We start from the raw sequence: 27,194 nt of genomic DNA, 5'->3' as shown, positions 1-27,194 counted from the left end.
CCCCATTTGCACTGTTACAAATAATTTTAGGGCAAGTGACATGTTCCCCCCACTTAAGGGGGCAGAACAAGCACAGCTTAGGTGAGGATGCAATCCATGTTATTGGAATATCGTCTGGATCAGTGGAGATATAGGTAGGATAATGAGTGACAGTAGCCTTTACTTGGTGCATTTATTAGCAACTTAAAAACTTTGGGGTTTTCAAATGTTGGCTTTTCTTCTGAAAGTTTTAGGGAAGAAACTCTTTTGGAGGGAGATTCTCTTTGAGAATAAAGTGGCTCAAAGCCTGTTTGAAGGAGGGTCTGTTGACAGTCCAAGCTTTTCAGTCTCAGAAGCACAGTAAAGACCCCTTGATTAATGTTAGCATTTTTTTTTCAGTTGCTTTATTGTAAACTAATTGGCCTATCCTGCGCTAAAAAGCAAATTACCAAATTAGTAAGAATTATTTTTTTAAAATTCTTTACTATTAAAGAAAAAAAAATATTAAAGAATAAGATTTAAACTGAAGCTGAATTTTGTAATAAACAACCCACTTAATCAGTGTATGATAATTGACGCTAAGTGTGGCTTAGAGAAGGAAACCAGTCATTTTTCAAGTGATGAGGTTAGACGGACATTAATATCATTTGGTGCAGGCACATTGGATAAATAAATCCAGGACTGGTTCTCAAAAAAAAAAAAAAAAATTGACAGGCAAATTGGTGTTTGTTTTGTATTCCTATTTGCTGCAGTATAGCAAGATAATATGCAGTGAGATGCCCAAGCTCGGCATATATTCAGGGACTTGGGTTTGAGATTTGTGTGTGTCAAGTGTTCCTTTAAGGCTAAACTAGAGCTCTGGCTGAAGAAATGGGTGGTGAGCCTGGGTGTCAGGGGAGCAGACAGAAGGAGGGGACTGACAGCACTGTCCCTTGTGTTGAAGGAGATACATGGAAGAAGCAAGAACAGGAGCCACTGTGATTAAAGCTATGAAGTGCTTCTGTTCTAACGTTCCAGCTAGACAACTTCTAAATCTGGAGCTTGGTTGTTGGGGCGGGCAGAGTGGGAATTTGTCAGGTTTTTGCACAGAGACCTTCAAGCTTTGTCTACCTGCGTGTGAAAAGCTGTTAGAAGAGTGAAAGGGTAAGAAAGAGCAAGGGGATGTGTTTCCCACCTAACTGTTCAGCAGATCCAAGCTCAACAACTGAATGGGATACATCTGGTAGGAGTTGACTCCAAGATGTATCTTCTGTGCTCCTGTCCCCACTTCTCAATAAAGGGGAAAGAAAAGAGATTGTATCTCTAGGAATTAACACTAATGAAGCTCACACTCTGCATGTGCACAGCATGCTCTGCACTGTGTTTTACCACTGAGCTTGTGTACCACGAAAGGATGTTGTACTGCTCGTATCACTAACTTGGCAGTGAAAGGAAAAAGCACTTGCTTTGATTACTACTTAACTGGTTAACAGAAGCTGCTCAACTGTAAATGCCACAAGGCAGTTCATTTTTCTACTGTAGACTTTCAAAGGTAGAAAAGGAGCATTATAAACCTTTAACACTTAAAATACTACTAATGCTTTCCTCAGAGCTCTTGGAAGACAGTAAAGGTCACTTGGAAAGTATTCAAGTCAGGAAGTCAATGTTAAGGTTGCATATGCAACCTTATCTCTGTCCTTTGTGCATATACATTCGTTAATTAGAGCCATATCCTCATCTCAGGTGCTTCATTATATTATTTCTTCTGCAACTTTATATAAGCATCCTGGAAGTGTTTTCATTCTCGTGTCCATATGTTCTCTGTGAAAGAGTATTATTTTGCTTTTTGGATTTTAAGTGCTCTTACACAGGCTCTGAACAATCTGCTGATTGCTTAAAAAATAATTCCCCAATCAAATACAAATCTGTCAAGTCTGTCAACTTCATCTTTCTGTCAGTTTCCAACAAAATGAGTACCCTGTTAATTGATTTGTAATGTAATTCTCCCCAAGATCACTCTGGAGGCCAGGACAAACTGGGTGCAGTAGTAAGCCACTCCTTTTGGTGAATCAAGGCTATTTCAGACCAGGAGCTGAAGGTTGTTTGCAGTTCTTGGTCCTCACTGTGAACTCCTTGCAAACCTCTTCAGTGCCCCACAAGTTAATTACAAAGGACTCCATAGATTCTCAAAGTCAGTCCAGATTAAGCACATACTCTGGGATTACTGAGCTGGTATGAGTATGCAACAAGAAAAAAAGACTGCTGACATCTGATATTTGTCTGTGGAATAAAAAAAAAAAGTCCTATACGAGGAATAATTACTTACATATGACTAAGTAGATTACAACAGTTTTAATCACTAATAATGCAGGCACTTCTGAGTCAGCTGCTAAAAGGTGAATGAAAAATTTGTCTTGGCTGAAAACACAAGGTAAAGGGTTTTTTTAGCTTGGCAAAATGTACTTGCTGACTGCTTGGGACATGGAGGTTAAAACCTCTACACCTGTTAAGCACCATGTGATAGTTATCAAATCATAAAGAAATGGGTTCATTGTCTTACATCTCTTCTGATTCACAAAATGTGTTGTAACGTACCCTGACTTGGAACATTGCTTTAATACAAACTTAGATTGCTCCTGTTAATTATGAGACTCCTTCCACTGGCCATCCAGTATCCCTGGATGTCTCTTATTCAAGCCAAGAGCCATGCCCAGACTTACTGATATGTGGAAAAAATTGGCTTGAAGCCTGGTGTAGTTAGATTGCAGAAGAGGCAAAAGCTAACTGCCCCATGTGGAGTATTTCATAACCCAAGCAGCACTGAGAAACGTAGTTGCCAAAATAACAAGCAAAGAACATTCAACTCTGGAGTTGCCTTTAAAACAAACTTTGGGCACTGCAGGCATATGCTGGGCAGGTGATCTCCTGCAGTATTTGTAACTGATGCCCCTTGTTTTATAGGACAGTGAGCATGGATCAAACCTGAGTAGGAAGATGGATAGTCTGGGCAGCAACCATTCCATCCCGAGCATGTCTGTGAGCACAGGCAGTCAGAGCAGCAGTGTCAGCAGCATGCAGGAGGTCCTGGATGAGAGCAGCCCTGAACTGGTCATGATGCATAGTGACGAGAGCACAATTAATTCCACTTCCTCCGTTGTTCATAAGAAGGTATGTTCGCTGGTGCTCTCCATAGCTTCCCGCAGTCCCTGCTGTTGCTCACGTTGGCTCACCCGCGTAGGGCCCAACGATCAGTGTGCTGTGGTCTTGTGCTGAGCCATCTGCTGAAAGCAGGAGCTGGTGCTGGGCTTGCCAGAATCAAGTTCTGTGGTTTTGGTTTGTGGTTTGGTGGTTGTTTTTTTGGTTTTTTGGTTTTTTTTTTTTAAAGCTAAACTGCATTTAGATAACCTCTGAAAATAAAAAGAGGCCACTAATGAAAGATAGTGCTGTCAGTGTCTAGGCAGGGTTCAAACAAACTTACTGCATGCCTCCTTACTCAGCCCCGCATGTGCACTTCTTCAGCTCTGCTTGCCATCGCTCCTTGTTTCCTTGTGAATGATTGTACTGTAATATGTAGTATGGTGACAAGTGGTCGTAGCAGCTAAGCTAACCATTTACCAGTCACAGTGTATGATTAAAATCTGCTTGCGCTTGGATTTCCCTCATGAGAAGTGGAAGTGTGCAGAACTTTGGACCCTTCCCACGAGGTATGTTTTGAGTCAAGTTCCACTCAATGCTTTTCTGCTCTTTTGCTGCATGCTGTGATCTGTTGCCTTTTGTTTCCTTAGTGCTAGATAGCAAGCTAAAATTGTCTAGCTGTAAGTCAGCATCTAATCTAAGATTGTTTGACTGAAATAGTTTTGGCTTGGCCTTAGCAGTGTTGTTTGCTAGTGGGCAGTAAAATGTAGGTTGTTTGTGTGACTGCATTTGCGAAGAGCTTCAAAGTGTACGTATGCTTTTTGCCAGAGGAGCTAAAACATTACAGCAGCTTAAAAGTATGAATTTCTCATTTGTAGGGTTACAGCAAAGCTTAGTTCTAACTAACTAAATATTTGTAAGCAATTTTTCCCCCTGAAATACAGTGTTTGTGTAATTGAATACTGAAGCACTTATAAGAGGAGAGCTCAAGAAATTTTGCCTTCAACAAAAAGATTGCCTTGCATATTTAAAGATACTGGTAGATAAGTTGCATAGGTTTCAGGGGTTTACATCTTTCTCAAATACATCTGCCATATCACCTTTAGAGAAGATTTTATTTTCACCTTTTCGAAAAAATAACGTTAGGTACAAAATATCAGCCCGAGGAACCGTCCTGAAGAAGAGTGGCGCAACTGATTCTATGTTCTGGGTGATTATAGTTGGAGCTTTGTCCTACTTTCTGTGGGCTTCAGAAATGTGTATTAATTCTGATTTCACATTGTTAAGTAGTCATATTTACATATGCATTAGAATAGATGTCATACATTATCATGTTACTGACTGGTCAATGTCATTACAGTTGATTAAAACAAAATGTGAGCCACTCCCATCAGACATAAATTACATTTGTGAAAGAAGTCAAGTCCCTGCTTGGTTTTAAGAATAATATTTTGGTTTACAGTGGTTGTGTGGCACTTCTAAAGCACAAGTACAGGAAGATTTCTGAGGCTATGAATTCAGTCCTTTTGGACTTCTGTGTAGCTGTTGTTTACTTTAAGACATTCAGTTGAGTAGAATGCATAAGCATGACGCCACATGCAAGTTATTGTTATTTCGTTTGGAAAAACAGAGTCTCTTGCATAGTGGTAACTGAAGTATTGTAAAAGCAATCACCTCTAGATCACTTAGCTCATGTGTGTTAGGGTAATCTTGAAAGCACAAACCCAGGTCTTCACTTGATGGTCTTTACAAAGTAGTTAACAATAGGCTGCAGTTGCTGCTCGGTGCAGTGGAGCGAGTTTGGTCTCAATTAGCAGGTGTTACCTTCTGCTGTATGTACACATAAGGTGAATTTAGACTATGTGTAGCAGGACATATTCCAGTCTGCAAATAGAGTGTTTTAATTTAGTAAATTATTTTTGTATTCTCTCTTACTTTGGGGAATGCAATTTTAAATGGAAAACTGCTTTACATGTATATTAATACATGTGAAAAGACTAAAATTGGAACAGGACATTTCAGGGGGTTTATATGCACATACATCCCACTCTATTTTCAAGGTGAAGTTTCTGATTCTGAAGAAACTTCCATTTGTCTGTGTATGGGCTTTAACTGTGTTTCTGTAAACTGTGATGAAGCTGATCCACACAAGTTGGTTTTGTTCTAGCAGGCGAAAAGTAGGGAGTGCTGATGCTCTGGAGCCTAATCACAAACAAAATGGAAAGAACCTGGGTTCAAGTTTAGATTAAGCTTTTGTTTTGCATTTAATCAGCCTATAAAGGCTGAAAAGAAAATATTGAAGAACATAATTAGCCAGCTGTCCCCATTATGTGGGCATAGGGTCACATACGAGATTGTTTTGACACAGGTTAAATCAAAGTGTTGTGTAAAATTATGGTATTCCACAAATGTGTTAATTAACAACCTCCGGATGTACCAGACTGTGTAAAGTGACCAAGATGGCAAAATTGCCTAGACTGTTGATATTTTTGAAGGCTCAAAGCTCTAAGTGTCAGAGGCCTTTTTGATTTCTTTGGACCACAGCCCCAGAATGTCATGTGCAATTGTAAAAAGTAGAATGAAGAAGAAGTCTGTGGTCGTGTGTGAAATACAGTTCCCAGCCTTCAGTGCTTCAGCCCGCTGCTTGGTGTGAGGAGCCAACCTGGAGTAGCGTTTACTTGGTGTAAATCAGGAGCAGCCCTCAGGCTCTCGCTGCATCACCTGCGTAGTGTTGGGCTGAGAGAAGCTTTGACCATCCCCCTCAAGCACTCCTAGCATCTATACCGTGACCAACTACTCTGAGGCAAAGCGTAAGAAACAGGCTGATGGAGCAAAAGCATTTGTAAACAGTGTTTTATGTGTTTTGTTTTTTTTTAACAGCTGCTAGCTGGCTGTAACTTCCAAAATTGTGTTGTGGTCGTAGAGTAAGTGAAACGGCCTGCTGCTGATCTAGTTAAGTTTCACTGGCTACGCTGGTTCGTGATAGCCAAGATGGTTGCATTTTGCCTGATGGAGAATAGTATTATTAATAAATCCTCCCTGAAAAGCAGGCACAATACAAAAGCTTTGGGGCAGCAGTAGAGCTCCGTGTTTCTAAACTTGTGCTTAGAACAAAGGTGACTCCTACCTGTCAGCAGAAGAAATGCTTGTAAATTGGAAGAAAAATCACTGGACAGGAAGAAAATAAGAATAATAAGCCCTAATTGAATGTGTAGCTTTTTATATAACTTAGGAGAGAGGAAAAAAGTGTAATAATGCCTGGTACTCAGGCAGGAAGCCTGCATCCTCCCTTCCTGGGATCTCGGTCCATCCTTAGGATCAAACACTGCTTCTACAGGAGGATGCCATAATCACCAGCAAGTTTTTTTTACAGGGAATTTGCACGTCCAGCTTGGGTGAGCTGTCCTGCTAGAACTCTTCCTTGCCCCTTTGCATGTTTCAGATTGGTGACCTCCCCCATGTAAGGCACTATATGATCAGTGTAAGAATTCCGATTTTCTAACGTCTCTCTTTTGAGAGACTGTGCTTCTCCATCCAAGGATCATCTTACCTATGGATACGCATTCTCACGTCCATCTCCTGTTGGGACCTAATTCAGTTGTTCAGCTACACAGGTTGAGAACTGAAGAGTAAATGACAGCTCTAATGCAAACCCAATTGTATCTGAGAGCGGAAAAAAAAAAAAGTCAAAATGGAGCAGGGAGTTAAACTCCAAATACATTGTGCTTCAAAGACACATAACCCAATTTTTAAAAGCAGGGAGGTACCTGTTAATTCATCTTAAAATGAGGATGAAGATTTTGGCTTCCTAAGAATATAGGCACCAGTTGATGCATTGTAAGTAGTTTGTCATCTGCGCTGTTCAACTGCTGGTATATGTCTGTGTGTGTACAAGTGGCTTCCCAGAAATATTATTTTGTTGCCCTAAATGAATATGCCAAGTGGTAGGATTTAGAATGCTCCCACATGGTATGGTTTTATTTCCGTAAAACTTTACAATAGTAAAAAAGGTTGGTCCTTTTGAATCTAAACAAAAAGCCAGTACGGTATTGTTTTGTTCAACTGCAATACAGAGTTGTTGCTGTTACTCGCTTCAACCTTAAAATCGTCTGTACTTACAAAGGTGAAAGTTGGGCAATAAAAATATCAGGGAAATCTTCTGATTAAAATCTAGTTTTTAACAAAAGGATGAAAAGAGGATGGTCATAATTGATCATCACAAATTCTTGCCCAATGTCTGTAATAAAAACATACTTGTGTAATAATTTGCAACTTGAGTGACTTTCCAAATCCATTAAATTAACCTGTATACATCACCGGTCACTGCCAGGATTGACATGCAGCGTTCATGCTGAATTCCGTGGATGGAGAGTGCTCTGGCGTGGGGGTCCTATGTCAGGTACAGCTGAGGCAAAGCTAAGGGTGTTTACCTACAGATCAAGATTTATGATTCTTACTTGGAAAAGATGTTGCTTTTATGAGATGTAAAGGATATTTAGGTAATGACTTACTGAGTTTTGGCTGGCGAGTGCCAGCAGGGATGACCCCTCGCGTACCTTCTGGAATCATGTCAAGCAGGTTGATGACATGAAGCCTTTTCTTGAGAGACTCTTGCTACTTAAACCTCTCTGTAGATTATCGAGGTATTTAGTGCAATGTATTAAAATGAACAAGGGCACGCTGTTGTTTTCCTTGCTTTTTGAATTCTCAGAAGGAATGGATTTGCTGCAGTTCCATTAAAGTCCTTACTATGGCTCAGAAATTGCCCTTCCTATTTGCCTAGGAGACTGGCACTCCTTTCCAGCTGGTGAGTCCTCTTGTGTAAACAGTGTTTGTGAAGGTTTTTTAGGGTGCATAACGCAAGACACGTTGTGCAAGTGAATGTTCCTTTTGAGGCAAAAGTTTGGATGTTTCAGCTTTGGGCTGGTCCAGTGTGATCAGAGTTTGCAGTTGGGGTGTATGTTCGTTTCAGAATCAGCTGCTGAAGACAATGGGACTTTTTCTCTGTTTGTATTTTGTTAATTCTTTGCACTTGTGTTCGATGCTTTGTCAGTGCAAGGGTTGTTCAGCCATATGACAATGTTATATACTGAAAAAATGTAAATATCAAATGCAATTTATAGGTCTGTCTTCCTGGTTTTGCTGTGATTAAAATCTGAGGCAAAATTCTCATTGATTATTTTTTTCTGTAGGAAAAAAAGCAACTCGTATCTACTTACGGAGTTGTCTTCTGTTTGCTTGTTCCATTTGTCTTCTGAGCAGGTATTTTATTCACCTAGGATGGTTTGTTTGTAGCAATGTGTTTGTGGGGTTTTTTTCCCCCTAGTGTTTCTTGGAACAAGCTACGCCTGTCTCTAAAAAAAAAAAAAAAAAAAAAAAAAAAACAAAAAAAAAAAAAACCCCAAAATTACATGATCAGTGTAATTAAGTGTCATCAGGAAGGAGTCTAGTTGGAATAGCTTGAACATACAATGAAAGTGCTGTTAGTGTTGTTCTTAAAAATGCGTGGCAACGGTGTTAAGCAGATACTGCTGAAATGTTGCGCTGGTGTCGGGCACTGGAGATGGTAAAGCACTTTTTTCAGTGAGAAGGATGAAAAGACAGTGTGTGGTAGAACTGGCGTGGGGCTCTAGAGAGCAAAATTCAGGTTCTTACTCTGTAGGGTGACCTTGGACAAGACTCATCGGCTTGAAACCCATGAGCATTGTAAGATGCTCAGACAATACACCGTCAGATGTGGCCATTTAGACATCCAGCTAGAATCTGCTTGAATCAATTTGTGTCCGAACAAATGTTCTGACTGCTTCTCTGTATGTCTATTTATCCAGAGATTAACTTCCACAAGAACAATTTTTCTTTTTTTTTTTTTTTTATTAAGGTTACTTATTAATCCGTACTATATGTAGGAGTCCTGCCTTTAGGATTTTTTCATTGTTTTTGGGAGACTTGCTCTTTAGCATCATGTAGGTAACTGGAAGCTTCCCCAGCTCTCTGATCAGATAATACTGTAGAAATGTTTGAGAGTATTTTGTCCTGGCAGATATGATCGGCAATTTCAAAGCCAGCACCCAGCTAAAGACCCCCATTTGTTGTGGTCAGCCTGTAAACTGTTTATGTAGCAGATAATACAGTCAGAAGAACAAATTATTTCTTTAGTAGGAAGTTGAAGATTCTAGATTGTTGACCCTAAATAGAAGGATTTTAATGGTTTAATGGGAGTTGCAATCTGAGCATGCCTGAAGTTGTACTGATAAGGCAAATGTTGCAATAAATGCAGAAAAGGGATGGAAAGTGAAATATACGCGAAAGATACATTACTTTAAAAACAAACCAGTGTTTGAACTGCAGATTTAGGGTTGAGAGATACCCTGACCCAAACTTGATGGGTTTCTGGGGTGCTTTCAATCAGATTTTACTTACTGAGTAACTTGAGCTGAAGTGCTGCTTTGGGATCTTTGTTTCCCACAAATCTGGAGCTAAAAGTTTGAAACAAAACTTCCTGATTTGTGCCAACATCTGAAAGGAGATAGGATTTCAGTGTCTCTTAGCAAGCTTTTGGGAGAGGAAAAATAGAATAAAAAGAGCAGAAATCTATTTTCTGGGCTTGTAGGTAGATGTCTGTCATAGTAGCCATCAGTTGCATTGTCTGAGGAAGGTTGGTGGAGATACAGCTACTCTTAGGTTTATTTGTCTTACAGGTCTCTGTTTACTAGCAGTGGTAGTGTAAATTGCTAAATTTGGCAACTCTTCATGTCAAGTGATTTTATTTCTGGTGGCATGATAGGTTTTCTGAAAAATGTTTTGCCTATTAAGGTTGCAGGGGCTTATTTGAGAGTTAACGGTGGTTGCCTGCCTGATGCAGAAGCCTCGGATCCCAGATTAAGGGGTGCCAAGGACAACCACAGAGATTTCTGTCCACTTGAAACCTGTCCTTTTGCTTGCTTAGTTGGAAAGGAATTTTCCCATTCCTTGCCCAGCTCAATTTGAAATGGAGAATGCAGTTAATTCATGTTCCTGAAGGGCAATAAGATTGTTCTGAGAGCTCCTTATGTGCACTGAAGTAACTAGAAGTCCCACAAACAAAACGAGGATGACATTCTGCCCTCTAAGAATCCACCTCTTAGATAACAGAAAGTAACCCGCAGACTAAGATTCCCATTTAGGAAGTAATTCTAATTTCAACTCATCATATTAGGTGGTGTTTTGGAGCATTCTGAAAAATCTGAATGCCTGTTTTAAAAGCCTCTTTTTTCAGTGATTTGCTACTTCTCTGGTTTTAATATTTCACATTCACCCTGGCATACTAATGTAATGGCGAGAGGGAAGATGGTCCAGGGATTTGGGGTGTTGCTAGCAGACCTTGGGAACCTTGTAGGCTCACACGTGCTGCTGCAGGCTTAGTGTATGACCATGGGTAATATTTGGCCTGCCTCCACCTTAACTTCATAGGTCCTGAGTAGGTTTGTTTCTCTTGAGTCCTCCATGGTTCAGATGGGTAAGTCTTGTACAGATCTTTACCACTTATTCAGCTTTATTTTGTGTATGAGGTGCTCCAGTTCCAGCATGTAACAAAGGAGTTCCCTTTTGTAGGTGCTGGCTCCCTTCCCCTTGCTCCAGCTTGCTTTGTACCGCTGCATTCACCTGAGGCTGGGTTTGCACAAGCCCCGCAGAGCCAGGTTTATCTCTGCAGAGCTGTTGCTTGGAGAGTGAGAGGCCAAGCTGAGTGTGGCTTCTAGCACTGCCCCTTGCCTGGCTAGGGCGCCATCGTGCCGCAGGGCTCCAAAACATAGCCATAGAAATACCAAACTAAAAGGTGATGCTGGTAGGCGGCCCCTCTGCTTTGGGTTGCCTGGGGTATCCCCAATTGTATTTCACAGAGTCCTTCTCACACCTACTTGATGGGCGAGAGAAAACTTGGGATTGATATTCTTCCAGTGAAGCCACAAGTTCAATTAAACTGAGTGATACTGTCAGACTTTAAATGTTTAATCAAAATTATTTTTTTTTGATATGACTATTCTAGCGCCCAAGGCGTACCTTTCTCAGGAATGTATGCAAGTCTGAGAGCCCTGCCTGTCATATGAACGTGCACAAGTTGGAAATCTAAGATCAGCCCAATTGCCAGTAATTGTCCTTCTGGAACACTGCCTTCCCCTGTTAATGCAGTGCAACAAAAAGTCCACTATAAGGATGACCAATATAAAATGAAACTGCAGCTTTTTATTACACTCTCTAGTCCTACTCCTTTTATGGAGAATTGTCCTTTTTACCTGTTTTAGCTTGTTCTGTTTCCCTCGGGTGGGTACCGAGGAGCTGGTGCTGGCTTGGTTCTGTGATGGTCTTGGTGGTTGTGCTCTCTACGTGCAAAGGCAAGTGAAAGGTGAGTGTAGACCGTACACACTCAAAGTGAAGACTATGAGAAAAGGTATCTGGTTTAAAGCACTTTAAATCAACATGTTGTTCAGCTCTTTATATCAGCATTTTTGTACCTGTTCGGCTTTTGCTTGAAATCGTTTACAGAATCATATTGAAAGTGGCTTGAATGTGTGTGGGTCCAGACTAGAAGCAGCTAGAAATGGAGAACAGCAGAGAGGGAAACAAGTGTCTGCAGAGTGGGAATGGAGCATCAGTACGACAGCAGTGTCGTGGTGGAGATGCTACGCCGTATCAGCTGGTTTCTCACTACAGGGCTTTCTGACCTCACTGGTGTCTGCTCCGGCACAGCAGGGTGGCAAAGCTGCTTCTGCTCGCCTGCAAACACCCGGTGCACGGAGGCAGCCCGTCTCTGCAAGGGTTGGCGTCTTCTGTTTGCCTTTTGGCATAGGTGCTTGTAGCCTTTATTTTGCACCCCGACAGTTGGAAACTTGATTTAATTCAGGGAGAATCTCAGTTTTCCTTCGAGGTTTTTTAGGAGCTGGAACTCGAGGATGGGAGCAGCGAAGCTGTGGTAGATGTGCCGGCTCTGGCTGCCATCACTGCTGCCCTGTGGAGCCCGCGCTGCTGGGCAGGTTGCGTGGACGTGCCCAGTGTCCAAAGCCTGCGCTGTCCTGAAGGCGTAGCCTGCGGATGCACTGACTTGTGGCCGTCACCATCTCAATTAGTGAGATCGTGGCAGCGTTTTTCACCAACTTTTCCGATTCGGGTCTCTCCTCTATATGCTTGCTGAGAGCTTTGTCCCGTTGGAAAACTTGCCCGCGCCGTTTTGCTGGTGCACAGTGAGAAAGAGCGAAGTTGCACCACGAACCATTGGTGCTAAAACCTGTGAGCTGTTGCTTTAAAAGGGGGGAGAAAAAAAAAAATAAAATAATCCTTTGTGGGCTGTGGAGAGAAAGTGCTAGAACTGTGCAGGATCATGACTGGAAAGCAGGATCCCTGAGTGGTGACGGAGGCTTTCCAGGTCCTCTCCAGCCTGCCATGGTTTTAGCCAGGACGCGGGTCCTCCCCAGCAGATAGCGAACAGGAGACAAAGAAACCCGATCGAGGACGAACCGCTCGGCAAAGGGAATGAGGCAAAATGTTGCTCTTGTGTTAAAAGGGAACAGCATCCTCTTTGCTAGACATGGAAATCACGTTTCTAAGGGGATTGCTCGGTCGCAGTGCTTGAACCCGACCTTTCCGAGGAGTCCGATCGCTCCGCGTCGCTTTATGCTTTCCAGCCTGTCTTTTTTTCGCACATATATAATACCGGAGGTTTAAAAAAAAAAAAAAAAAAAAACCAACCAAACCCAAACCACCACCCAGCCAGGGATTCAGAAGGCATCCCGCCGGCGATCAGCTGACGCGCCGAACCCCAGCCTGCAATGTGTTGCTTATTCATTTTGTACGGTGGGAGCTGCCGGGGCTAGCAGCGAGCTGAACTATGCCTCTCCTACAGCGGCGCCTGTGCAGCCAGCGGGGTGAGAGAGAGGCAGCCGCCGCGGGAAGAGCGCAGCCGGACTTTCTCCTTGTTTTTATCCATTTCTGCAGGATCATGTATTTATAAGGGATGAGGTGGGCCACAGGGATCGCAGGCCTGAGGTGCGGCCTACCCAGTCAGTGCAGAATCAGGCCCTCCACTACCGGAACCGAGAGCGCTTTGCCACAATCAAATCAGCATCTTTGGTAAGCAGCCACCCCACCCCACCCCACCTCCCCTCTCCCCGTCGCCCTCGGCAAAGGGAGCAGGATTATTTTATTTATTTTTATATATATTTTTTCCCCCCTAATTAATTTTGTGTGTGTGTGTGTGTTGGCATAGCAACTAGATATTGCACTGAAAGATATTTTAGCTCTGTTTGTGAGATGTAAAATGTCGAATATGTTCAGTTTCTGTGTATGTTTCCAGCATTTCTGAAATAAGCCACTTTGCTGGGTGAAGTTAATATAATCTCAGATTTCTCCCCACCCCCTCCCTTTTCCACCCATCTGTTTCATTAATACGTTTATTTGCATGTGCATAAAGTGTGTATATGTGCTCGTGTGAAATATGCTTAAATGCTATGGAGATGCAGGTGGGATTTGAAACAATAAGATTGCTGCTTCCCGGCTGAGCTGCTGCCTGTTTTTTTGTTGGGTTTTTTTGTTGGGTGTTTTTTTTTCCATTCATTCATTTATTTCGAGCAACCGTACCGTGACTGCATTTTTCAGCTGAATCCCTCAGAAGGATTGCTGGGTTGCGATAACGGAGAGGGCTTACGGCGGGCTGTGGGCTTACAAAGAGGAGGGGGGATGGGATGAATCCATCAAGATTTGTACTATTGCAAATGTGATTGCTGTGGATGCCTTTGTAGTAGGGAAAGGGGTGTGTGCCGGAAGAGTTAGTTGTCGTGCCGCCTCCCCCACCTCCCATCTGCACAGGCTGCAGTCAGTAGCAACGGTTTTGACGGAAAGGAGTGAAAAATGGCCTTTTAAAGCTAAAATAAATGTAGTCTTCAATATTTCAGCCCGATGGTATTAGAGGTCAGATGGACAGGGAGTGTTAGAAAGTGCCCACTGCTTGGCCATGGCACTTGCTCAGTGCTATGACATCATCCTAGACCAACCCCGAAATTACACCAGTGAGCCCTCCCCTTCTTGTTTCACCCTGCCTGAACGGTGGGTTTTTTCCTTCTGTACCACCATTTCTTCAGCCTCCAAATCGCTTCCCGTTTCTACATGCACAAGACAGAGTATGTGCGTGTGTGTGACCACAGCTAAAGGTTGTGAGTGGAGGGAAAAAGCAGCAGCAGCAGCTCCGGCAGCCAAAATTTTTCTGTGTGGCGGTTGCTGCTGCTGTTAAAATCTAAAATGCTGATGTTTAAAATCTAAAATGATGCTGTGGCATTCAGACTTCTGGCCAGATGCTTTGTGGGCTGAGATTTGAGGGGAGCATCCGAGTTCCATCTTTTGCAGGTGTACTTCTGGGTAGCCATACCCTGAGTGCTCCCCAGGCCAGCGTCCCCTGGTCCCCCTTCCCTCCCTCTTCCCCTCCAATTTAAAGAGTGACCTAGAAATGTGTTCATTAGAGGATTTCATGCAGCACACCTAACACAGTCAGGATCTCCGGTCTCCTGGAGACCCTCTGCCTTGTGAATTTTTCTTGTGTGTGTGCATGCACCCAGTATAGTGCCAACACTATTGCCTGCACTGAGCAAATAAAAGTAGGATCCAGTTAGGTTGGCTGGAGGGAAGAAATGATGAACGGCTCAAGAATCATACTCCAAACATATGTACAATTTGATTGATAAATAGATACATGTGTTGAATATGTTCATATTCTCTTAATCCCTGTGGAAAGCTGTTGTACTTTCTGTCCTGCCTTCAGCAGCAGAGTCCATAACTCCTGTCTTCCTTGAATATGTCATCCCAGGGCTGCTTGGGTGGCTTGAAGGTATTGTCGTGGCAAGTCTGCCTTGGGAGCTGATGAAAGATGTTGCTGTAAAGGTATGGACTGTGAGGTCTTCCCAGGCCTCTAAGCTCTGGGGAAGACAGCTAATGTCCCAAGGTCACTCCTAAATCCTGGGGCAGCCTCCTGTGGGGCTGGGACTCTGTCTAATTCCTTAGACACTTGGATTTGCTAAGTCTCTCTGCTTCAGTGACCAAATGATGATAAAGATAAAATTAATACTAGGTGGTAGGCTTTTTGGACAACTACTTTTTTTTGTTTTTCTGTGGAACGTGGTCTGATACAGAGCATGTCTGGGCTCATGCTGTGAGGGTTTAGAGTGTGCGCTTAGGGTGAGCAGTACATGCACAGCATAGTGTCTTTTGGGGGAGAAGGAAGTCCCACCAGTTAGCTCGCTATGTTAGCCAGCAGCCCTTTGGAAAAGCACGTGGTAGTATGTATCACGGAAAAGCTTTGTTGTCACCATCATATGCACAGGTATCCCCTTCCCAGTGTACAGGGAAGTTCCCAAAGCACCACCTTGGTACTATAGTAGGTGTTACTGTGTCCTTAGGTTCTGAGGTTATGTGGTGGGGGAGAAGTTTCCCTGTGTCTACAACAGAAATACTTAATTTCATTTCCGATAACCTTGTGATGGGCTTTCCCTTTAACAATCTTTCATTTCTACCTGTTCATGTTCCAAAATGGAGATCTAGAAATAAAAATGCTAAGTTGAAACCTATCGCACAGAACATGAAGAACACGGGCGTACGTGCTTGGGTTTGAAGTGCCAGCGTGGCTGCCAGCACACTTTTTTATCTCTGTGCATTCGATCACCGCTCGGTGGCAGGATGATGTCAGTGGGTAGTGGCGCTGAACGCTGCTGCACTTCTGGCCAAGGGAAAACTTCTCTTATGCCTCTCCTGCTTAAATATCTGTGAGGAGAGCAAGGTCAGCCACATATCTAATATGGGGACAATGACCTAAACATGTCTGAAGTTGATAGTGTGAGACCAGAAATTTAAACTTTATTCATCTCTCTGTGTTAATTTCCTCTTTCAGTGGTATCTTAAAAGAATGAATCCTGTGTGAATGGGTGCTCGAGATCCCACAGCGTTAAAAACTAAGCAAACCAACATGCTTTGATGGCTCCCCCCAGCGCTGCTGCTGGCCATCAGTTGGTTTCTCAGCAGCTGGGCACAGAAAGGTTATGCAGTTGAGAGCATCAGGTGGCCTGTATCACAGAGAATCAGAAAAAGGGAGGCCTGACCCTAAATTCAATAATATAGGGTGCTATTTGGGTGTAAAAACTTCTTGTGGGATTTGCTGAATATCAGCCCCCCTCAAGATGAGAGGAGGGCAGCGTTAGAGAGGAAAAGCACCGAGTCTGGGGGCCAGGGGCTGTGCATGGTGCTTGACAGCTGTTCCTGCTGGTGGAGTCCAGGGTCTTGGGCCCTCAAGTCCTTGTTATTCACCCTTAGATCAGGTTATTGCAGGTGGAGAAAAGACTGGCATTTCCTAAAGGATGCTCGCAACTTGGAAGTTGGGTCTCTTTCCAAAAACAAGCTCAAGTAGTTTCAGCAAGTGTAGGGGTTACGGACAGAACTACATTAGAGGGCTCTACACTTCCGATGTCCCAGTGGTTTTAAGTGTGATTCCCCTGCACTGTTGCTCTGCAAAAGCTTCACGTGAACAAGAAGGAAACTGGACAGGCTTCCAGATAAAATAGTGAAATGGGCTAACCACAATAAACAGGTTGTGAATATAACTTTCTAGTCTTTCAGTGATGCTTTGATATCACCCAGGTTAAAAAAAATAGTGAAAAAATGAGCAAATGTGAATAAGAAAGCTGAAGGAGCGTACCTTTTGTCATAATTCAAGCAAGAGTTTTAATAGTCGCTCTTTCCTGGAGTGCTTTGCTTTTTGCTCATTGTGTAGACCTACACCACACACACACCCTTTTATTTTTTTGCACGACACTTGTGGCAACAGGAACCATCACTCACTTGGAACAGTGGTGGAAAATACCCTGCGTATTTCTGCTGTTGCAGTGAAAGGTACTATCTGAAATGGAGATCAGGTACCTACTACATCTCCATATTATTTTGCAGACTGCCAGTGATCCATCAGTTAAAAGTTACAACTAGAACTCTAAGCCTTGAAGCTCAGAAAGCTGTGTTTGAAAAGAAGGGTAGAGGTTCTGCATGTTGATAAGACACACCTATCAACATTTTCAAGTGAAAGGTGTGTTCTAATGTGCAGAAATGCCTTGATCTGCATTTGTGGATGTCTTTCCTGCTTGACCCTTAATTCCCCACTGCCTCATGCATTTCCTCTGTAGCTGCTTTTACAGTTTTCAAATTAAATGATCTAATAGTTTATATTTCATAGAAAGATCAGACAGTGTGGACTCTATCGAAGGTGTTGGCATTCTCTTTAAAACCCAAATGCCAGCAAAAGAATTATGTGATCTCATCCTGGGTCTGCAAAGCCAAATGTCTAGGTACGTGGGAGTGGGCGCCTCTGGACGTGGCCATCAAAATGACACCAGGGCAGTCTGACTCCAAATCTAGGTATGTTTACACGATGGCTGTTCTCCTGCACCCTCTTCTGCTGGAGCAGTGACATTTTATTCCAGATGATTGAGTTTCTCCTAATGGAGACTTATCTGGCTGCTGCCTTTGTAGGTCTTTGCTCTAAAACCACTTATCTTGTTCTTTCTCATCTCAGAGTTCTTCTCTTGCTCTGAAAGGCTGCTGACAGTCTCTTACTCAGTACCCTGCCTTCTCCAGCAAAGAGTGGCTCAGTATTTTGTTTGGTTATCGAGAGGTGAGAATAACTGTCCTTTAGGAGGACAGTGTTTGCTATCTTGGTTAAACAATGTAGAAATGGGAACTCTAAAGAGCTGCTGGGTTGGAAGAGAATTTGTGAGCCCAACTTCCTTACGTAAAGCAAAAATCTTGGAGGGGTGAAAGGGAGAAAGTTTGGATTTTTATGGCAAGTCACCTGCCTGTGGGAGTAGGTTGGAAAAAGCATCTCTCTTCTCAGTTCTGTATGTGCCAAAGATACAGAGAGATAAGAAACTGAGAAAATGCCATAGTTTAACAAAAGCTGTTCCGTTTTATACAGTTTTTTTGGTTCTGCTAATGACCTGATTGATTATTGCGTGCTGCAGATAGAGCTTCAGAAAACTGCAGTTTTCTGCTTTAAAGGATCCTGCTATTTTCTGGTTATGTGGAGAACTAATTTTGCAATGACCAATTCAGTTGTCATCTTTTTTCCCATTGTAATCTATGGGATTATGTTTGTGAAATACTTTTGTAAAGTTCCAAGTGCCTTTGTCTAAAAACACCAGAGAGGTGATTACTGGAACTTCCCCAGATTCTTTTTTTTAAATGGTCACTTAAGCTGTACATTCATTAGGGGCTTCATTTTTAAAACCATAATCCTTCATTCATTCATGTATTGACATGCTTAGTCTGAAGTACTTCTCTGGTACTGAACTGGTCCTATCCAGTAACTAATGTTAATTTCTTCCAATTTCATCCATGCTCAGAGATCACCATTTGGAGACCTTGTCTTTGAAGATGGAGTTCTGAAGAGTCTTGGTCTTGATTAGAGATTATGGTGATAATTTAGGTCTTTAGCATGAGCATGCAGACATTAAATCTACAATATGTCCACCAAGTCTACCATTCTTCTTCTCTCGTCTTGAGGAATGAAATGCTTATTTTGTTTTCCTCTGACTTCTTAACGTCTCATCTTCTTCTGTGACTGGAAGACTTAGTTAGTGTTGTAATAGTCATTTCATCCTATTGGGGGGCGGAAATATCCCAGGCCAAATATGAAATCTTTCAAAGATGGAATTCTTGTCCTGGTAGAGACAAGCTGAGCAAAACCCAAAATGGGATGCAGAGGAGCAGCAAAAAATAAGGATAAAGGTTTAATGATTTTTGCTGTAAATAAACCAAGAGATTAGACCAAAGGGGAGACTGGCAAAGTTGCTGGTGGATTCTTAGATCTGTTTTTTCTTATACTCTTGCTGTTTGCTTTGTTCTGCCAACTTCTCGGAACGGAGTGTGCCATGCAGAACGTCCCACTGTTCACAAAAAGGCCGGGCCTCAAAAATAGAACATCCAGGAAGATCTGGTACTGCTGCATGGTAGTTACCGTATCTCCATGCCTCTGCAAGTCCCTGACCAAGTCTGTTCTCTGCAAGTCATATGTCATTTAGCATAGTAAATGGCATATGTGAAATGTTGGGGTTTTGCTTGTCTTACTTAACATCTGTCTCTTATAACTAACTTGGGTGCCTTCTCAGAGAAATTTTCATTACTTGGGAGCTTCTGTCAGAGGTCTTATTCTTGCTGAGCTTGACTGAAATGTGTGAGTTCCTACAAGTGCTTACTGACTTCTGGAAAGTATAGCTGTCACTGTTACACTTTAAACAAAACAAAAAAACCCACCAGGCCCTTTGAACTGTAGCAATACACGGGGCTAATACTGCGTTTGTGTTTCTGTAGTCATTTCTACAGTCTCACCCATTCCTGGTCCCTGGCTTGGGTCTGTTTCCTTATCTAGTCTCAAGCATTTGAAGACTGCTATGTTACACTGATTTCTGAGGTGTAAGTGTACATTTCATCTAGTCAACTTCAAAATAACCTCCCAAAATGCCTTATACAAGGAGGATGTGATTTATGCATCATCACTTGCCTCGTAGCTGATGTTTGACTTCACTAATGTGGTGAACCCACCATCATCGCTTCCTGGTAATGGAGTCTGACACAGTGCTGTAGTCAGTCTAGTTCTTTGTTTTCTTGGCAATTAGATGTTTTGTTTTCTCTCTGAGGTTGTCTTTGGACAGGATGGAGGAGAAACAGAGGCTGTCCACTTGAGTAGCTTCATCCTTTCATGTCTTGTTTCTGTTCTGTGACTCTGGCTATAATTTCCTCAGTTAGTAACTGTTTACTGTAAATTGTCATTAATCTATTTCAAGGTGAAGGCTTTGGAAGGCCTAACCTCCTCTTCACACCCCTCCCAAGTGTTGGGAGTCATTTAGGCTGAGACAGGTGGCAGCATGCTGTCTGCCTTGGGTGACGCATCAGTTGTGTTGTTAAACTTGTTGATGTTGGAGCCGTGACTTGATCACTGCTTCCTGTCAGCTACCGGTCCTTAAGCACAGGGCTGCCAGCAAGTGGGCTTGCTTTGCTGCTTGGTAAAGCAGCTGCTCTTCTTCTGTTGATCTGGAACCTTCTTAAGTCTGTGGGTGCATCCCATCCTACATCTGAACTTACTTTGAAGATCTCTGCAAAATAGCCTTCGAATGGCAGCAGTACTGTAGTAGGTGCCAGTTCTTTCTCTTGACTGCTGTGGAGAAATTCGTCAGGAGGCTGGGCTCTTGCAGACTGCAGGAAGGGCTGTTGGTTCATAAAGCTTCAGTGGTCACCTTCAACGGGCTGAGCTCTTTGCTTCCTACTTGTTAAGTGTGAAAGGGAGAGGTCCCCTTGAACAGAATCAGGGATGGCAGCTCTACACATGTAGGAAACGCTCCAGCTTTTGGCTCTTAGGTCTATAATAGAATATCAGCAGAACTTTATATGTGAAGTTCCTGGGACTGTATAAAAAAAAAAAAAAAAAAAAAACCAAAAAAAACCAAACACAACCAGTCTTGGACACTTTTCTCTTTTGAAATGGAAGCATTACCGTTTGCATTTCCTTCTGCAAATTTTGGCACGCTTTACTGGAGTTTTTTCTTCCTTTCTCATGGATGCACTTAGGCATGGAAATGAATGTGGAACTTGAGTTTGTTTCAGCTGAGCAGGATTTAAAATCTGCTTAGACCATCTGATCAATCTTGTTAAGAGCACACAGTTCCAGAACAGTGTTGCCTTGTTAGAAAACTTTCAGTTCCAGTAGCGAATGAGCTCAGTCTGACATCCTCTTGAATTTTAAGACGAAATTTTGAAGGAGGCTACACATTGCAGAAAACAGGTATTGAGGGACTGAAGGGGAACTGTGGTGACTTGGGGAGGACAGAAAGGATGGGTGGGTTGTGGGCTTTCTTAAAATGGATGCCGTCTTGTGAGTCCATGTCACCCTCACTGTTTGAGTCCTGTGTCTGAAGAAGGTTGTAAAGCAGCCACCTTTGTTTCCAAAAGTAACCTGCTGTCTCCGTTATTCATAACATGACATTTTTCTGCCGTGTCACTGAAAATGCACATAGAATGCTCATTAAAGATGGGGAGGGGAATCAGGAGGGAGAAATCTTGTGGCCTGGTTTGTGATATTAAGTAACAGCACTCTCTGAGACCTGGAATAGCATTCCCTGAAAGTTGATTTCTCGGAGTACAGCAAAGCGGGGTCTGGTTTACAGGTAAGCAGCTAATATGAAGACAGGTTGTCTGTGAAGAAGGCCATGTAGCACTTCTTCCCCTTTTCCTGACATCAGGTTACAAGACAGATCCATGAGCATGAGCAGGAGAACGAGTTGCGGGAACAGATGTCAGGATATAAGCGGATGCGGCGCCAGCACCAGAAGCAGCTGATCGCCCTGGAAAACAAGTTGAAGGCCGAGATGGACGAGCACCGCCTCAAGCTGCAGAAGGAGGTGGAGACACATGCCAACAACTCGTCCATTGAGCTGGAGAAGCTGGCCAAGAAGCAAGTGGCTGTGATGGAGAAAGAGGTGAGTAGAGTCATGAGCTCCCTAGCTGTACGAGTAGACTGGAGGGAGAGGTGCGCACCAGATCTCTAGGAGAAGGCTGTGGATGCGCTGCTTAAGAACATGGGTTTTATGCGCACTGTGTGGTAACTGTCTGGAGCTGCCCTGGACAGTTTTGTGAAATAGCTTCACAGCTACAAGTCGGCCTTCTGGGGCTTTGAGCAACCTGGTCTAGTGGGAGGTGTCCCTGCCTATGGAAGGGGGGTTGGAACTCGATCTTCAAGGTCCCTTCCAACCTAAACCATTCTATGATGGGCACTTCATTGGTGCTGATCAGTACTGTCGCTACTGGCAGCCAACTGAAAGAGATGGACAAACTCTGTGGAGACCTTCTACCTCATGGCTGAGGCAGTGACAAAGCTTGCTGCTGTCACTCCCTCTGGTTAAAAATCAACATGTTAACCCATACAGTAAACTAGTGGGATTTTACCCTCTGAGGTGTTTTTGGTGGAGAGGTAAGAAGCATGAGGAAGTTCTTTAATGTATGTGGGCATCTGGGGGTTTTTTGTGCAAGCAGCTTTCATGTGACTGAATACTCATGGCTTTGTCTAGCACAGTGATGGGAGAATGACAGACCAAAAAAGGTGCAACAGAAGGCTGATTTGTGCTGGATTCGGTACCTGCTTCCTCACCCTTTGGTTGTCTTTTTTTCTTTTCTTTTTTCTCCTCTCTGTGCCTTGCAGGCAAAGGCAGCTGCAGCAGATGAAAAGAAATTCCAGCAACAGATTTTGGCTCAGCAAAAGAAAGACCTGGCGACCTTTTTAGAAAGTCAGAAGAAACAATACAAGCTTTGCAAGGAAAAGATTAAAGAGGCAAGAAACCATCATTTTCAGGGCTGAAGGGGTGTGGAATGAACACGAACTAGACTTTCGTTTTGATAAACCTGGGCCAGCCCAGGGGTTTAAGGGATACTGTCATGCTTGGAAGCAAATTTAGATTCTCAGCAAGTAAACTTTCAGGAACTGGGAGCACCTGTCAGCATTTCTAGAATAATCTCTAAGGGTGCCAGAGGTGTCTTCACAATTTGCTGTAGAGCAGAATCTTTGAAACCAAGTGTCATGAGGGAAAATGGGACTTCACAGAGAATTCTTCTTCCCCTTTTTCCTCATGTAGGTTTTTTTGCTGAAGCTGTAAGTAATCAGAGCAGCCATTTAGGTGTCACTTGCCTAAAAGCCCTGTGATCGCTTATATGAATTAGAAAAAGTAGTAACTTAGTATACAGCTTATCTATCTCAAATTGCATGACTTACGTACAGCTTCCCCACCGCATCGCAGAATCATTTGCTGTTAAGAATGTGGGGGTAAGAAAATGAATAGGAAGGAGCCGTGTTAGGGATCCAATTCAATAGAGAATTGAGCATGAGTCCTGTTGAAATAAAACTTGAGTCCAATCCGGACTCCGTTGTAAAACGGGTGCGGAGCTGGGAAGGGAGCCGAGGGGTTTGACTGATTCTCTTTCCTGGACAGATAGAGCCTCCCCTGCAGTGGTGTGTTACTGTCTTCTCACTGCTGCACTGTTCAGCCCCTGAGATGTTTGTGTTTAATGGCCACTCCTCCTCTTGGTGGGTCACAGTACAACTCTAGAGGCAGTATGGCTGGGCATGGCCTGGTGACGAGTCTGGCTCTGCTGGTACCTAGTGTCGTAGTCAAGATTTTGGTGTCCTTTCGTGGACTGAAGGGCAGAGGAGTAGCCAATGACTGGAGGTCCTCCCGAGTCCTGTGTCACTGTGATCCTAAGGGAAGTCTTGTTTTGACCTTGTATGCATGCAGGAAATGAATGAGGACCACAGCACGCCGAAGAAAGAGAAGCAAGAAAGAATATCCAAACATAAAGAGAACCTGCAGCACACACAGGCTGAAGAGGAGGCCCATCTTCTCAGCCAGCAGAGACTCTACTATGACAAAAACTGCCGTTCCTTCAAGAGAAAAACGATGATCAAGAGGCACGAGATGGAGCAGCAGAACATTCGGGAGGTATGGCACTCTTCACTTCCTTTCCCAAGCGTGTCTTTAATTGTTTTAGCTTCATGTCCCTAAAAAGAGTTAGACTGACTGACATTAGATCTTCCTGTTTCCAGTTGCTAAACAGAACTGAGAAAACTGCAGGAAACGTGTTTTGGGAAGTAATTTTCCACACAGATGTGGATGCTTTTATTAACTGAGGAGGGGTAGCATTGTTGACTTGCAGACAGAAACATTATGTGGGCCACCCGTTTGGGGTCTGGTGCTTCATCTGAGCTCCTGGGCATTACGTTTGGGGGATGCTGTTGGACTTCTTTTGCAGCACACGACAGTTTGTGCCACGTTGAGCGCTAGGGCCACCTGTGGGATGGCTGAAAGGGCATCCTGCGAGGAGTTCTACACACTGTTGAAAAATATGTGTAATTAACCTTAAAAGAACAATATTAAGGTTGCAGAATGAAATGCTACAAATGTAAGCAATACCAAAAATTCAGCCCTCTCTTGTGTCTGCAGTCTGGTTGTCTACAAATAATCAGATGTTGCTTTCCCATTGGGCTCTGTTCAAATTAGAGCACAGAATGGGCGATACTTCGTTAATGAGAAACTACTCAACATCTTGCTTTTCCTCATTAGTTGTTAACCCTTGCCTTACAGGCTGCCTGTAGTCAAATACCGCTTTGGAGGAAGAACTATTAGTTGTAGATTTTTCTGTGGTTGTGACTATATTATCTGAATTCTTCATTAATTGTATTTTTGGATAAAGACTATAAGATGAGAAGGTATTTTAGTAAAGAGGCCGAGAGTGAGTGAGTGGTCAAAAATTTCTAATAATCACATACTTAGTCTGCTACCATCAGATTTTCTGTCATACTTAACACTGCCCTGTATTTCACCCATTTGGAGCTTTGCTGCCCTTGACTTCAGCTATGCCTGGAGCCGCTCAGCCGCTTTGTGGGTCACATCCAGACATCTCAACTTGGACCCCCTGAAATGACTGAAAGATAAGATTTGGACACCCTTATCACAGCATATAACCTCTGTGGCAGGGATGAGAACAGAATTCAGTTACCTAGCATGGTATTTTAACCAGGAAACATTCCTCTCGGCTCCTGTGTTTAAGCTCTTCAGGGACCTCATTTTCAGAATGATCCAAGTGTTTATGTCCTGAAAGTAACATCCCTGCTAACCGGTTCAAATTCACTGGATCAGACACCTGAAGTAAATAACACTTTCAAAAAGGGGGATGGGGGGGGGGGGGGGTGGGGTGGTGTTCTTGCTATTTTAAGTAACCACCAAGGTTCTTCATGTGCAAGTGGGAAGGTGTTTGAGGGAAGTGGATTGCCTCTGTTTGCTTGCACCGTGTGAACTGAAATCGGGTGTGGAACGGGCAGGAGAGCAGCTGGCTGTCCTGTCCCAAGATGAAGGCATGAATGCCACAGCTGACTGCATGGGCTGCCGCGCTGCCTGTTCAGTGTGCTACCGCCTTTGCGCAAGTGGGAGATGACTTCTGCACACCAGTAGATCTAATTTTTCATCTTGGCTGTCAAGGTGCAAGTTTTGCTTAAATGTAAACGTGTGCAGCATCCTCACAGCCAAGAATGCAGAGACAAGGCCTGGCCCTGTTTCCTTCCCCGTCCTCCTATACCTTAAACCTGTCGCAGTTGCAACAGCCAAAGGGGCTGAAGTGCCCGTTCGCAGGTGCTGATGTTGAGAATTACAACAGGATTACAAGGTGTAAGCAACAACTCAGAATAATTAGATTTGGTTTTGCTTCTGCTGCAGAAACTCGTTAGACTGAGCCACTGCTGGGTCCTCCCTGTGTGGGGCACTGTGCTTAGCGCAAGGCAGCCCCCGCTGCGCCTGTCTTAGTCTAGCATGAAGCACAGCGATGAGTTTGTAAACCCGCGAGCTGAAACCGAGACGTACCAGCAGCCCATCTGTGAAGGTCACCAAATATCAGCAAGGGGTACAGCTGTAATCGCTGCTTGACTGAGCCGGATTTAGCTCCATGCTCCACAGGTTGTTGCTGATACCTTGAGACAGAAATATTAGTAGTAATCAGGGAGAGAATCCGGTATCTGCCTCTTCCCTGGCTTGTAACTCAGTGAAGGTTTTCCTATCCCGCAGGCCACCGTATGCAGGAACTCTGCTGTGCACATTGCAAAATTGTGTGAGGTTTGGGCTGTATCCTCATTTTAAACAGCATCCTGCATCTTGGGCCAAAACCCACCTGTACACAATGGCAGATTAAGTTATTTTTCTTACCTGATGTGGTGTGTTGGAGCTGTTCAGCTCCGCTTTGGTCAGTCTAGTATTAGTGATATGTAAGAAGCCTCACCTCCCCGGGTCTAGCAGGGGCTGAGGGTCATTTAAAACAGATAAATAAGAGCCCCCGATTCTGTCAGTCACCCCAGCCCACACCCCCCAGGTCTGAGCACCCCAGGATCCGTTTATTAAAGGCTTGAGCGATTCTCAGCGGTCACAGAGGGATCGCGTGTGGTCCCAGTGCCACCTGCTGGAGACTCCTTGGGTGATCCAGGAGCTGCCAGAGGAGCAGGTTACAGCGGGATGGATGGATGCTAGGTGGCTGCTTTGATAGCATTCCTGTCGTGATGGTGGGTTTGTGTTTCCCTGTGGCACGTGGAAGTCCTTGATGCTGTCTGGAGGAGTGACTAGGACACCACCCAGCCTCGCAAACTCCCTGCAGCATCTCAGGGTCTGATGAGAATCACTCCTTAGTTCTTTTCTTGTGCTCTGCTATCTTCTTGTGCAGGAGTTAAACAAGAAGCGGACCCAGAAGGAAATGGAGCATGCCATGCTGATCCGGCACGACGAGTCGACGCGTGAGCTGGAGTACAGGCAGCTGCACACACTGCAGAAGCTGCGAATGGACCTGATCCGGCTGCAGCACCAGACTGAGCTCGAGAACCAGCTGGAATACAACAAGCGGCGAGAGCGGGAGCTGCACAGGAAGCATTTCATGGAGCTCCGGCAGCAACCAAAGAACCTGAAGGTGCTGGAAGCTTTCCTTCCTCCTCTTCCAGCTTCTGTCCTGCCGGGCAGGCTGCTCTGTGTGCCTGCTGCCTCCTCCGTGCAGCGTCCGTGCTGCAGAACCACCGTTCTCCACCAGCACTGCGCACTCTCCCTTGGATCCCTCTCCTTTGCGCTGGGCTGCTCTGGTATAAGAAAGTCGTGGGCTATTTGAGCAAAGAGCTCACTGAGGATTTTTTTAAGTGCCATGCTAATTGAGGCTGCTGGGTACAAATGGGCTAGTCCTTAACGAAGTATTACAGAATTTGCTTCTGATAAGCTGTGCTTCCTTTGGGCCCTTGCTGGCGTCAGCCTCTAAACCTTGATATGGAAAGGGGTCGGGTGATGCTTCCTCGCTTTCAGAGTCGACAGAGAGAGGGAACATGGGTGTGCTGAGCTCTGTGCTCTGTCCCAGTTCAGCTGCAGGTTGATTAGAAACCTCTGAGCTGCTAGCTGCGGGAGATTTCAGTTCCCCCTCTGAATGTCCAAATAGGCACGTTGCTTTTGTGCACTTTGTCACACCCTCGCTAGTTCTCAGATCTGCAG

At 43.9% G+C, this 27,194-nt stretch overlaps 1 protein-coding gene across 3 annotated transcripts in view; it reads left to right on the top strand.

Annotated features, from left to right (window-relative positions):
* Positions 1-27,194, top strand: part of TAOK3 (TAO kinase 3) — a 94,550-nt gene that overhangs the window by 63,828 nt on the left and 3,528 nt on the right. For all 3 annotated transcript variants that reach the window (XM_082491386.1, XM_082491388.1, XM_082491387.1), the window contains 6 exons: positions 2,920-3,126; positions 13,060-13,194; positions 21,384-21,620; positions 22,340-22,468; positions 23,427-23,630; positions 26,392-26,631. In XM_082491386.1, the coding sequence (XP_082347512.1) occupies positions 2,920-3,126; positions 13,060-13,194; positions 21,384-21,620; positions 22,340-22,468; positions 23,427-23,630; positions 26,392-26,631 (1,152 nt within the window). The remainder of the gene's footprint in view (positions 1-2,919; positions 3,127-13,059; positions 13,195-21,383; positions 21,621-22,339; positions 22,469-23,426; positions 23,631-26,391; positions 26,632-27,194) is intronic.

Source organism: Vanellus vanellus (assembly GCF_965231255.1).
Source record: "Vanellus vanellus genome assembly, chromosome: 16".
In the NCBI taxonomy this organism is placed as follows: domain Eukaryota; kingdom Metazoa; phylum Chordata; class Aves; order Charadriiformes; family Charadriidae; genus Vanellus; species Vanellus vanellus.
The sequence above is the reverse complement of the archived record's forward strand: the minus strand, read 5'-3'. Positions and strand labels throughout refer to the sequence as shown.